The sequence below is a fragment of the Dendrobates tinctorius genome, unplaced genomic scaffold, assembly GCF_039654945.1.
Source record: "Dendrobates tinctorius isolate UK_male_01 unplaced genomic scaffold, ASM3965494v1 ptg000133l, whole genome shotgun sequence".
Lineage (NCBI taxonomy): Eukaryota > Metazoa > Chordata > Amphibia > Anura > Dendrobatidae > Dendrobates > Dendrobates tinctorius.
This window is the reverse complement of record NW_027361801.1, coordinates 26,258,818-26,272,614: the sequence shown is the minus strand read 5'-3', so window position 1 is coordinate 26,272,614 and position 13,797 is coordinate 26,258,818. Positions and strand designations below refer to the sequence as shown.

The window sequence follows — 13,797 nt, the reverse complement described above, 5'->3', positions numbered from 1 at the left end:
TGTATGGATAGCGTACACATTCAAAATATATGTCTATACATCAGGAGGCAGGCTCAAACGGTGTCAGGCACAGTATGGATTTTACGGCCCAGACTACACAGCGGAGGAGCAGGGACAGGTAAAGATTGCAAATGCTGGGGCCCTGCCCAAGCAAGGGGGGCCCACTCGTGGGCGTCGGTACTGGCACTGGGCCCCTCATAGTACAGCGGTGTGTCTGACGGCGGGTGTGCACCACCACCGTCAGAGACACTTGATTGCACTATGAGGGACCCTGTGCCAGTGCCCGCGCCCAAGAGTCGGCCTACCACCTGTCCAGGGCAACGGCACTCGCACGCTGTCGTGCGGTAGGTGGTGACCCCGGCCATGAGGGGGGAGGCAGCACAGTTAGGGAGTTTTAGAAAGTGGCATATGTTGATGTTGGACATTCAGCTGATGCAAAAGGCGAAATAGGTGAAGTACCAGGAAGAGGTGGACCAAAGCAAGCCATTTTTCTGTCACCCTATGTGTCATCAGGGGAAGGTGGGACAAAATCCTTGGAAACCCATGCGTGGTTCATTTTAATGAAGGTTAGATCATCCACATTTTGGGTTGACAGACGGGTCCTTTTTTCTGTCAGGATTGATCCAGCTGCACTGAAGACTCTTTCCGATAGCACACTTGCAGCTGGGCAAGCGAGCTCCTGTAAGGCATATTGGGCCAATTCAGGCCAGGTGTCCAGTTTAGCGGCCCAATAGTCAAAGGGGAATGACCTGTGTGGGAGAACATCGATATGGGAGGAAAAGTAGTTTGTTACCATAGTTGACAACTGCTGTCTCCTGTCACTTTCCATCGATGCAGTATTACCAGTTGTGTGAGCGGTATTTGAAAAATCAGTCCACAACATTGTCATGAAACCCCTGTCTCCAACGCCACTTCTGTTGTGTGCACCACGAACACCTCTGCCAAGCTGCCCCCGGCCCGTACGGCTCGTGTGAGAACCATCACCGCTGCTGTGTGCTGGGAATGCCTCAAGCAACCGATTTACCAGAGTTGCTTGTTTATTAGCCAATATTAGGTCAAGGTTCTCCTGTGGCATGATGTTTTGTAATTTGCCTTTATAGCGTGGATCCAGGATGCTGGCCAACCAGTAGTCGTCATCGTTCATCATTTTGGCAATGCGGGGGTCCCTTTTTAGGATCTGCAAGGCATAATCTGACATGTGGGCCAATGTTCCCGGTGTCAATGATGCACTGCGAGTGCTGGGTGGAGGAGCACTTTCTGGCAAATCCACATCCCTCCAGTCACGCACAAACCCTGTACCAGACCTTGCCACGCCAACATTTTCACTTGCCCCACGAGATGCATCCTCCTCCCCTAAGTAATCATCCCCATCATCCTCCTCCTCCTCCTCTTCTTCCTCCACCTCGTCCAGGAGAGGTCCCTGAGCAGACAATGGCTGAATGTCATCAAGGATTCCCTCCTCCTCTTCCTCCTCATCAACATTGGCTGCAGATGCCTGCTCCTTAAGGTGCGTCAAAGTTTGCATGAGCAGACGCATAAGTGGGATGCTCATGCTTAGGATGGCGTCGTCTGCGCTTACCAGCTGTGTGCATTCCTCAAAACACTGAAGGACTTTACAAAGGTCTTTCAGCTTCGACCACTGCACACCTGTCAACTCCATGTCTGCTCTCAAAGTGCCTGGCCGTGTATCCTCCCACAAATGCATTATGGCCTGCCTCTGCTTGCACAGCCGCTCCACCATGTGCAGGGTGGAGTTCCACCTTGTTGCAATGTCGATAATGAGGTGGTGGTTGGGAAGGTGGAGCAATCGCTGCAGCTTCTGCATACGAATGGAGTGTACAGGCGACCGGCGGATGTGCGCGCACAGTCTTCGCACCTTCTGGAGCAGGGCTGTTAACTCCGGATAATTTTTGAGGAAGCACTGCACCACCAGGTTCAAGGTGTGAGCCAAGCAAGGTATGTGGCTGAGTTTTGAAAGGGCTATGGCTGCCACAAAATTACGGCCGTTATCACTAACTACCTTGCCTGCCTCAAGATGTACACTGCCCAGCCATGACTCAGTTTGTCGCTTCAAGTACTCGGCCAGCACCTCGGCGGTGTGTCTGTCGCCCAAACACATCATCTGCAACACAGCCTGCTGACGCTTTCCACTAGCTGCTCGATAGGGGGACACATCGTGTGCAACAGTGGCAGCTGCAGATGGAGTGCTCGTACGACTGCGCTCTGTGGACGAGCTTTCGCTTCTGGAGGAGGTGGAGGAGGAGGAGGGTCGACCGCCTACAGCCAACTGTTTCCTATACCGTGGGCTAGGCAGCACTGTCCCACCACCGCTGTCCCCTGTGGACCCTGCATCCACCACATTAACCCAGTGCGCAGTGATGGACACGTAACGGCCCTGGCCATGCCGACTGGACCATGCATCAGTTGTGAGGTGCACCTTTCCGCTCACTGACTGCTTGAGTGCATGGACAATGCGGTCTTTCACATGATGGTGGAGGGCTGGGATGGCTTTGCGAGAGAAGAAGTGGCGACTGGGTAGGTCATAGCGTGGTACTGCATAGGCCATGAGTTCGCGGAAAGCTGTGCTTTCCACCAACCGAAAGGGCATCATCTCAAACGAGATTAGTTTGGCAATGTGGGCGTTCAAACCCAGTGTACGCGGATGAGAGACTGAGTACTTTCTTGACCTACTCATAGTGTCTGGGAGGGTGAGCTGGACTTGAGAGCTGCATATGGTGGAAGTAGCGGTGGACAGGGCGGACTGAGAGAGGGTTGATTATGGTGATGGAGTTGGAGTTCTTTCTGATGACCTAGAATCAGTCTTTCGTTGATGTAACAGTGGGATTCCCTGACTGCTGTGGCCTTGCAACGACACCTCAACATTTCCTGCTGTGCTAACCGGTGGGCTTACAGTGGGGGAAACAATGTAGCGTTGCTGACTACCTTCGTTGTGATCAGTTGCACATGTGGCACTTGAGGTTTGGTGTTGTGTCCACGCTTGCAAGTGCATGCTGGTTAAATGTCTAAGCATGCAACTGGTATTCAAATTTTTCAGATTTTTCCCTCGGCTAAAGGTCTTTGCGCACTTCTTACAGATAACCTTGGCCTGATCATGAGGATTTTGTTCAAAAAAGTGCCACACTGCACTCTTCCTACTTTGGCAGACATTTTGCGGCCTAGCACGCTGTGATCTTTTGACCCTCTGGACAAGCTGTCCAGCAACTCTTTTGATGTTTGGAACCTGTCTTTGGAGTGCTCCGGGCCTGCCAGATAACAGCTGTTGCAATGTCGATGTCTGCTGTGGATGCTCCTCATCTGAGCTATTGGAAGCAGCACCCTCTTCCCCCAATGGATGCCAATCTGGGTCAACAACTGGGTCATCCATCACCTCCTCTTCTATGTCATGTGCACCTTCCTCTGTGTCACCGTGTATGGTGGTATAGTGTGCGGGAAGGGGCACCTGAGTCTCATCAGGGTCAGAATCTGGCTCTGTACACTGCGAGGACAATGTAGTGCTCTGAGTGAATGTACCAGCAGAATCATCCATCAGTGGCTGTGCATCAGTGCACTCCATGTCAGATTCATCTTGGCCTGGGTAATTCACCATTTCACTTGATAATCCAGGCATGGTATGTGAAGACAGCTCCATGGAGTAATCAGTAGTATGGCCTGCGTCATCCTTCAATCTTGGTTGGGGTGAAGGACACAAGGAAAGGTGTGGTTCATGAACATGAGCCTCCAATGACGACTCAGTGCTTTTACTTTTTACAACTGAAGAAGAGGAGGCGATAGAGCTGGAGGCTGAGTCAGCAATGTAAGACAAAACTTTTTCCTGATGCTCTGGCTTTAAAAGCGGTTTGCCAACTCCTAGAAAACTAAGCGTTCGAGGCCTTATGTAGCCAGACGATGACGCAGGCTCAACACCTCCTGCATTCGGTCCTATTTTGCTCTTGCCACTACCATCAGATCCACCACCAACACCATCATTACCAGCTGCCAACCCCCGCCCAATTCCACGGCCTCTTCCACCAGCCTTCCTCATTTTTGGTAGAAATGTAGACAAAATCCAACAAACTATATAGTATGTAAAACAAGGTGTCTATAGGACAGGGGAGATTTTGAATTTCTGCACACACTTTTGGACACTGGACACTTTTGGATTGTGTGAGGCCCACTGATATCTGAGCGCTATGTGACAGGCTCGATGGCACAGCTGTGACCTAAGTGACTAGAGGATAAGTGAGAGTTTGAATCTCTGCACACACTTTTGGACACTGGACACTTTTGGATTGTGTGAGGCCCAATGAATATCTGAGCGCTATGTGACAAGCTCAATGGCACAGCTGTGACCTAAGTGACTAGAGGATAAGTGAGAGTTTGAATCTCTGCACACACTTTTGGACACTGGACACTTTTGGATTGTGTGAGGCCCAATGAATATCTGAGCGCTATGTGACAAGCTCGATGGCACAGCTGTGACCTAAGTGACTAGAGAATAAGTGAGATTTTGAATCTCTGCACACACTTTTGGACACTGGACACTTTTGGATTGTGTGAGGCCCAATGAATATCTGAGCGCTATGTGACAAGCTCGATGGCACAGCTGTGACCTAAGTGACTAGAGGATAAGTGAGAGTTTGAATCTCTGCACACACTTTTGGACACTGGACACTTTTGGATTGTGTGAGGTCCAATGAATATCTGAGCGCTATGTGACAAGCTCGATGGCACAGCTGTGACCTAAGTGACTAGAGGATAAGTGAGAGTTTGAATCTCTGCACACACTTTTGGACACTGGACACTTTTGGATTGTGTGAGGCCCAATGAATATCTGAGCGCTATGTGACAAGCTCGATGGCACAGCTGTGACCTAATTGACTAGAGGATAAGTGAGAGTTTGAATCTCTGCACACACTTTTGGACACTGGACACTTTTGGATTGTGTGAGGCCCAATGAATATCTGAGCGCTATGTGACAAGCTCGATGGCACAGCTGTGACCTAAGTGACTAGAGAATAAGTGAGATTTTGAATCTCTGCACACACTTTTGGACACTGGACACTTTTGGATTGTGTGAGGCCCAATGAATATCTGAGCGCTATGTGACAAGCTCGATGGCACAGCTGTGACCTAAGTGACTAGAGGATAAGTGAGAGTTTGAATCTCTGCACACACTTTTGGACACTGGACACTTTTGGATTGTGTGAGGCCCAATGAATATCTGAGCGCTATAGTGACAAGCTCGATGGCACAGCTGTGACCTAAGTGACTAGAGGATAAGTGAGAGTTTGAATCTCTGCACACACTTTTGGACACTGGACACTTTTGGATTGTGTGAGGCCCAATGAATATCTGAGCGCTATGTGACAAGCTCGATGGCACAGCTGTGACCAAAGTGACTAGAGGATAAGTGAGAGTTTGAATCTCTGCACACTTTTGGACACTGGACACTTTTGGATTGTGTGAGGCCCAATGAATATCTGAGCGCTATGTGACAACCTCGATGGCACAGCTGTGACCTAAGTGACTAGAGGATAAGTGAGAGTTTGAATCTCTTCACACACTTTTGGACACTGGACACTTTTGGATTGTGTGAGGCCCAATGAATATCTGAGCGCTATGTGACAAGCTCGATGGCACAGCTGTGACCTAAGTGACTAGAGAATAAGTGAGATTTTGAATCTCTGCACACACTTTTGGACACTGGACACTTTTGGATTGTGTGAGGCCCAATGAATATCTGAGCGCTATGTGACAAGCTCGATGGCACAGCTGTGACCTAAGTGACTAGAGGATAAGTGAGATTTTGAATCTCTGCACACACTTTTGGACACTGGACACTTTTGGATTGTGTGAGGCCCAATGAATATCTGAGCGCTATGTGACAAGCTCGATGGCACAGCTGTGACCTAAGTGACTAGAGGATAAGTGAGAGTTTGAATCTCTGCACACACTTTTGGACACTGGACACTTTTGGATTGTGTGAGGCCCAATGAATATCTGAGCGCTATGTGACAAGCTCGATGGCACAGCTGTGACCTAAGTGACTAGAGGATAAGTGAGAGTTTGAATCTCTGCACACACTTTTGGACACTGGACACTTTTGGATTGTGTGAGGCCCAATGAATATCTGAGCGCTATAGTGACAAGCTCGATGGCACAGCTGTGACCTAAGTGACTAGAGGATAAGTGAGAGTTTGAATCTCTGCACACACTTTTGGACACTGGACACTTTTGGATTGTGTGAGGCCCAATGAATATCTGAGCGCTATGTGACAAGCTCGATGGCACAGCTGTGACCTAAGTGACTAGAGGATAAGTGAGAGTTTGAATCTCTGCACACACTTTTGGACACTGGACACTTTTGGATTGTGTGAGGCCCAATGAATATCTGAGCGCTATGTGACAAGCTCGATGGCACAGCTGTGACCTAAGTGACTAGAGAATAAGTGAGATTTTGAATCTCTGCACACACTTTTGGACACTGGACACTTTTGGATTGTGTGAGGCCCAATGAATATCTGAGCGCTATGTGACAGGCTCGATGGCACAGCTGTGACCTAAGTGACTAGAGAATAAGTGAGATTTTGAATCTCTGCACACACTTTTGGACACTGGACACTTTTGGATTGTGTGAGGCCCAATGAATATCTGAGCGCTATGTGACAAGCTCGATGGCACAGCTGTGACCTAAGTGACTAGAGAATAAGTGAGATTTTGAATCTCTGCACACACTTTTGGACACTGGACACTTTTGGATTGTGTGAGGCCCAATGAATATCTGAGCGCTATGTGACAAGCTCGATGGCACAGCTGTGACCTAAGTGACTAGAGGATAAGTGAGAGTTTGAATCTCTGCACACACTTTTGGACACTGGACACTTTTGGATTGTGTGAGGCCCAATGAATATCTGAGCGCTATGTGACAAGCTCGATGGCACAGCTGTGACCTAAGTGACTAGAGAATAAGTGAGATTTTGAATCTCTGCACACACTTTTGGACACTGGACACTTTTGGATTGTGTGAGGCCCAATGAATATCTGAGCGCTATGTGACAGGCTCGATGGCACAGCTGTGACCTAAGTGACTAGAGAATAAGTGAGATTTTGAATCTCTGCACACACTTTTGGACACTGGACACTTTTGGATTGTGTGAGGCCCAATGAATATCTGAGCGCTATGTGACAAGCTCGATGGCACAGCTGTGACCTAAGTGACTAGAGGATAAGTGAGAGTTTGAATCTCTGCACACACTTTTGGACACTGGACACTTTTGGATTGTGTGAGGCCCAATGAATATCTGAGCGCTATGTGACAAGCTCGATGGCACAGCTGTGACCTAAGTGACTAGAGGATAAGGGAGATTGGATTGCTTTTAAAAAAGCAGTTTGCGGAGCAGTGGGTAAACAGCAATGCCAGCCTGTCAGGAAGCCTTAGAAGGCAGCCCAACAACCAACACCACTGATACACCACTATATAGCCTCCCCTTGCACTGCACACACAGTGACTGGTGTGTTGTGCAGGCCAAATCGCTAGCAGCAGAAGCAGTTTTTTGGTCTTCTTCCCTGCCTAACGCTCTCCCTACAGAATCAGCAGCAACCTCTCCCTATACTGAGATCGGCAGAAGTAAGATGGCGGTCGGCGTGCACGCCCTTTTATACCCCCTGTGACGCCCACCAAAGCAAGCCAATCACTTGCATTCCCTTCTGAAAGATGGTGGTGACCCGTGCCTATGTCATCACGTTGCCCACAGTGTCCGTGGATCCTGATTGGCTGAAAAAGAGCGCAAAACAAACTTTTGAAACGCGACTTTGGCGCGTAAGTCGCCGACCTCGTGGCCGACCTCATCCTAGGGTCGGGTTTCGTTTCATGAAACCCGACTTTGCCAAAAGTCGGGGACTTTTGAATTTTTTCGACCCGTTTCGCTCAACTCTACTAAATACTCATAATGACCGTCACGGGTATTGAAGGCCGTCTTCCACTCGTCCCCTGCGTGGATCCGGATCAAATTGTAGGCTCCCCATAGGTCCAGCTTCGTGAAGATCCGAGCCCCTCTCAGCCGATCGAAGAGTTCCGGAATAAGCGGAAGCGGGTATCGATTCTTAACCGTGATATTGTTCAGGCCCCGGTAGTCGATACATGGTCGAAGGGATCCGTCTTTCTTCCGAACGAAGAAAAAGCCTGCGCCAGCAGGGGACGAGGATTTCCGAATGAACCCCTTGGCCAAGTTCTCCTGTATGTATTCAGTCATAGCAGTGGTCTCTGCTGGGGACAAGGGGTATGTTCTCCCTCTGGGAGGGGTGGCTCCAGGAATTAAGTCGACAGGACAGTCGTAGGCCCAATGCGGAGGCAGAGAATCTGCTTCTTTCTTGCTAAAGACGTCTGCGTACGCGTAGTACGGTGCGGGAAGGCCCGGAAGATCGGCCGGCATAGGCAGGGAACGGGGATGGAGGACGGACTACAGGCAACGTGCGTGGCAGAAATGACCCCAGCGTAGAATCTCCCCCAAGCGCCAGTCGACAACTGGCTCATGCAGCCTAAGCCAGGGTAATCCTAGGAGGACAGCGTGGGACAATTTAGGCAGGACGTAGAAGGCTATTTTTTCATGATGAAGTGCTCCAATTTGTAGGTCGACTTCGGCCGTAACCATGGTGACGAGCTCAGGAAGAGGCTTTCCGTCAACGGAGGCGATGGCATGCGGGTCTTTTAAGATGACCACCGGAATCCGGAGTTTATCCACCTCTTCTTGCTGGATGAAATTCCCAGCCGCACCCGAGTCCACATACGCCTCCACAGATCTGCGCTCCCGACCTGCAATAATTAAAGCTGACTGGGTAAGGGGCCGAGAGGAATCATGATCACCTAGGGAGGCCTCTCTTACCTGACCTAGGTGGAGGCGTTTCCCGGTCTCTCAGGACAGGTGCGCACAAAGTGATTGGCTCCCCCGCAGTACAGGCAGAGCCCGTTCGTCATCCTCTCCCTGCGTCGCTGCTCGGTCAACCTGATCCAATCTACCTGCATGGGCCCGGGGGTGACGCTAGTAGCAGAAGCCGAGGAGCGCGGAATGGGCGCTTGATACAGCCTGAAGGGTCTGCGCTCCCTAACCGACTCCCGAGCGCGCTCCAAAAACCGCAAGTCTATGCGAGTGGCCAGGGATATGAGATCCTCCAGAATGGTCGGGGTATCTCGTCCGGCAAGCTCGTCCTTAATTTTACCCGAGAGGCCTCTCCAGGAGGCCCCTACAAGTGCCTCATTATTCCATCCAAGTTCCGACGACAATGTCCGAAAGCGGATGGCGTACTGTCCCACAGTAAGGGAACCCTGGCGGAGGTTAAAGAGGGCCTCTGTAGTAGACGCTAAGCGTCTGGGTTCATCAAACACTCTACGGAACGTCTCCAGAAAGATCTGGATACTAGACACGACAGGATCATCCCTTTCCCATAAAGGATTCATCCAGGCCAGAGCTTCTCCCTCAAGATGGGATACAATGAACGCCACTTTGGCGCGATCTGTAGGATATTGTTGGGGCAAAAGCTCAAAGTGCAGTCTGCACTGGTTTAGGAAACCCCGGCATAGCTTAGGATCTCCGCCATCCCGGGGAGGCTTTCCCTGGCGGGGTGGCGGAGACGAGACTGCGTCCCGGGGTGGGGTAAGAGTGGCCGCAGCAGACTGCAAGGCAAGCAGTCGATCATCAACGGACGCCATGTAACCCAAAATGTGAGACTGGGCATCGCGCTGCTGCGCAAGCTCCTGCTGAAGACTAACTAGGAGGGGAGCGTGCCCTGGGTCGGAGGACTGCAGCGCGGATAACCGGGTGTCCATGGACTTCATGAAGGACATTATCCGGGTCTGATTTTCACGCAGGAACAGTAGTTCCTTCTGCGTGGTGGCCGCGGCACCGGCAGGGTCCATGGCCTGAGGATACTGTAACGTTCCGGGAATGGACCACGTCCGAGAGAGGACCCTCTGGGTCGCGGGTCTGGAGCCCCTGGGTCGAGCGCGCCAAGTGAAGACCGACCCCTATACAGGGATCGTTAGGGTCAAAACCGCAGAGGACAGAACCGCGACAGCCGGTACCAGGAGGGACGGCTCAAGGACAAGGAACCAGAAGGTGGCTAGGTCACAGGACAGAGACAGGAGTGCCCGAGCAGGGCTATAGGAAACGGGGAACACCCAGGCGGCTGATGCTAGTAGGGAGAGCAGGAATAGCCACGGGAGCAGGGGGTATGCAAACGAGGGAGACGCCAGGGGAGGAAAGGGTGGCGATAGGCTGGAGAAGAGGGAAACAGGGGAGCAGGAGAGCGAGGGAGGAAGGAAGGACAACACGGGAGCTGACCGGAGGAAGTAGGAGGAATAACAGGAGTAACTATAGAGGCAAGGGCAGCAAGGAAAGACGTGGGTTTAGCACAAAAATCCTCAGGCGTCCTCTCAACAGAGAGGACGCCTGAAATACCTTAAGGACCGGAAGGAGGAGGACACGCGCCGCCCTCAATGCCGCCCACCGCCAGCAGAAGAGGAAGCGCTGGCATGCGCCCGCGGCTTAAGGAAGGGGTGCAGGGACGCCGCAGCGCTGGAGGCAGGACGGGAGTGCGTGCTGCGGCGGAGGAGCCGGTAAGGGGAGGCGACGGCAGGTACCGCTGCAGAAGACGCGGCCAAGGGCACGGCCGCCGATGTTACACCGCCATCTCTTCTTCGTACCACACCAACCACTGACTTTTTGGATCCCTGTCTCCAGTTCTTGTCCTTCAGACATCTCGGAGGAAGTGGCCGGGCTTGCACTCACCAGTAGGTCAATTAAGGCTTCTTTAGTCAGTCCCTGGTAGTTCAGGCCCAGGTCTCTGGCTCTCTCCTGTAAACTGGATACAGTCCAATTTCTGTACTCACTCTGTGGGTGGTTCTCCATTGGGTTGCACTCTGTTGATCCCGCTGCTGCCACCAGTTGTCACGGGGTCCTTCCCTGATACCACACAATCAGCAGAGCGAGGGAAGTGTGAACAATCCCAAGACCTTTATTATAGGCAAAACTAAAAGGTCCATAAACAATCCACCACACTGAGGATACAATAGTCCAGAACACAAATGCAGTTCAGTAACAGGATGAATGTCCAAGGAGATGAGAGTCCAATAATTCAGCAGACAGAGGAAATGGGTCCATATGCTTCCCCTTCTCTCTGACGTGCTGTCTTCACACGATCATCACCACACAGCATCTGACTTGTACAGCTCCTGTCCTCCCCAGCCCCCTCCTTATATCCAGGGGTAGTCAGACAGGTTGGGGTGGTTTTAAGGCCTCCCAGACCTGACAAAGGTGCCTTGGGGATTAAGTCACCTTTGTAAGAATTAGCTTGGTGGAAGGGCAAAATGGGCAATTGTAAGTGCACAGTGCTATATAATATGATGGTTGAAATATATTAAGAGGATAAAAACTTTGATTGGAGGAGGAGTGTTTTGTTTCTTGAATTAGGCTAAATAATTCTTTGCGTCCGATTCATTATTGCACTTGCACCTTCTTTTTGTCTAGTTTTGGCATTTTTCACCTGTTTTTCATTTGCGGCTTATTCTTCTTTATTTGCACCTTTTTTAGTCTATTTCATATGTGTTTTCCTGTTTTATTTTGTTTTATGGTTACATTTGTGGGTGACGTTTGGTTCCAGTGCTTTCCTCTAATTCATCAATCACGACAGTCTGAAAAGTCTTGCAATTTTTGTGCGATTGTACTCCAGTCCCCCTCTGATAATGTTTTTATGTACTCCTAAATATTTTTTGCGTCATTTTTTGTACTATTTAGCAGAATGTTCTACTTTATTTGCCCTAATAAGATGCAAATCAGGTTGAAGACAAAAGACGCTGTGCATTTTTTAAGCTGCGAAAAATGTATGAACCGCTTGAGCCATTTTGAATAATTTGGCAGTAAACATGTCAAAGAGCGTCGCAAGACACAAGAAAAGTGATTTAGAAACTATGCAAAGGATGAATTGGGTCCTTTGTGTTACAGTAGAAATTATCGTCGACGCAGTCCATAACACGGTACAGATGCAGAGAACTTTACTGCTACTTCCCTAGTGTACCCTAGTGCGGAAATTTTAGTAGCTCACCTCTATCCTATTGTGATAAAAGAGTGGTCCATCTGTTCAGACCCAGAATTTTGGCTTGGATCCCTAAAAAAAACCCCAACCTTCCTTTACTTCTCATCCCACTGTGATCCACTCCTGGTTTTGGCTCAAGACTGCATAAGACTCCTCTACTTGCTATGACTTGATTTTTCACGCTGACTGCAGAGACATAGTGGAATCGTCTCTGTGCATCCCATCTGGCATGTTAGAGGTTAACTACCCCCCTTGCCATCCCGTCACATGCAGGGGACAGGTGTGCTGGCTGGTAAGGGCTGTGTGCGCAGTCAATGAGAGCCAGTAAATGAGTGTCTACCGGAGATTAACATGAATGCTGGCGAATCAATTCAACGCTCTGAGCAGTTGTGTAGTTTTCGCAGTGCTGGGCTAATGGAAACGTCTGCAGCCGCAGCAGCAGCACGGCTTCAGCTCATCATCGGCTGCAGTCACTTAGCCATTCCTAAGCACTCACCAGCAGCCAGATCATATATCATCAATGCTATAGCACAAGGAGAATAATCATCGGAGGACATGGCGGAAGGAAACCCCCCGAGAGGAATGATGAGGTTCCGACGGAATGCGGTAAGGGCTCTGACTGCAGTCTGTGCAGCACATCCCAAGTTCAGAGGCTTCAGTACTGCAGCAAAGAGCCGCTTCTGGGCTCTCGCACAAACTGCTGATGAACATGACATACATAATGCAGATCCCACTCTGCAGACACATAGCCAAGTTTCTTTGGTCATTACACATCCAGAGCACTTCAGGTCACCGCTGGCTGCATTCACGTCCAAAAGCATGCTGCCTGGCATCTGGGGGCCGGCACTGGCTACACTTGGCCTAGACCTGGGATCTTGTGTTTACAAATAGAAATTCAGCACTTATTCATCTTCAGATGGAGCCTTTCTTAAACTAACTCACAAGAAAGATATCAAGGCGCAAAAAAGTTAACTCTTAATGCTACACAAGCAATTGAGTTCATATAGCTAGGAGCTGACAGCCAAGTTACACTACTCTGCATTGGGATATCTGACATTTTGCGAAAGACTTTCTGATATTGGATCATCATGTATATAACATGTCACTATATGTATATATATATATATATATATATATATATACACATACTGTAAATATATATATATATATTTTTTGCTTAGGTATAAAATTCAATACAGATGCAGCAGAGCTAAGTTTGTCAGATATGTCAGTGCTAAGTCTCTGAACTCCGATAATAATATTTGAGTTATCTACAGATGATAAGCTCGGCTCTGATATCTTTGCACATCTGCTTTACTTTAGAGATGAAATAATCTGAATCAATAAAATAAACGAAACCATATAACTGAATGTTTAGACTTGCAATATTCGAGTAAAAATAAAATATCAGCACAATCTGGGACCGGTAGTTCTACTGCAGGGACAATGTCAGCATACATAACAACTATTTTATTTAGTTTTAAAACTTTATTTCCATTCTTGTATAACTTTATTAACCAGAAAGAATTTGCTTGTGACATCCACGTCCTAAGAGTTCACAAACAAAACTAACTAGTCTGTTCATCCTGACACCAATAGTATTGATTGTGGTTTTCATCACTTAGTGAGGAAGGACATACTGGGGCTTGTAGTTCTTCGGTGGGTATAGCTTTACTAAACAAGAGTAAAGTAACTAAATGACACAATTGA

At 49.2% G+C, this 13,797-nt stretch overlaps 1 protein-coding gene across 4 annotated transcripts in view; it reads left to right on the top strand.

Annotated features, from left to right (window-relative positions):
* Positions 1-13,797, top strand: part of MCF2 (MCF.2 cell line derived transforming sequence) — a 251,763-nt gene that overhangs the window by 115,220 nt on the left and 122,746 nt on the right. The window contains exon 1 of one of the 4 annotated variants that reach the window (XM_073543573.1): positions 12,270-12,693. The exons of the other annotated variants lie outside the window; for them this stretch is intronic. Within the exon in view, the coding sequence (XP_073399674.1) occupies positions 12,643-12,693 (51 nt within the window). The 5' untranslated portion in view covers positions 12,270-12,642. Of the gene's footprint in view, positions 1-12,269; positions 12,694-13,797 lie in introns of those variants that run through there. 4 annotated transcript variants of the gene reach the window in all.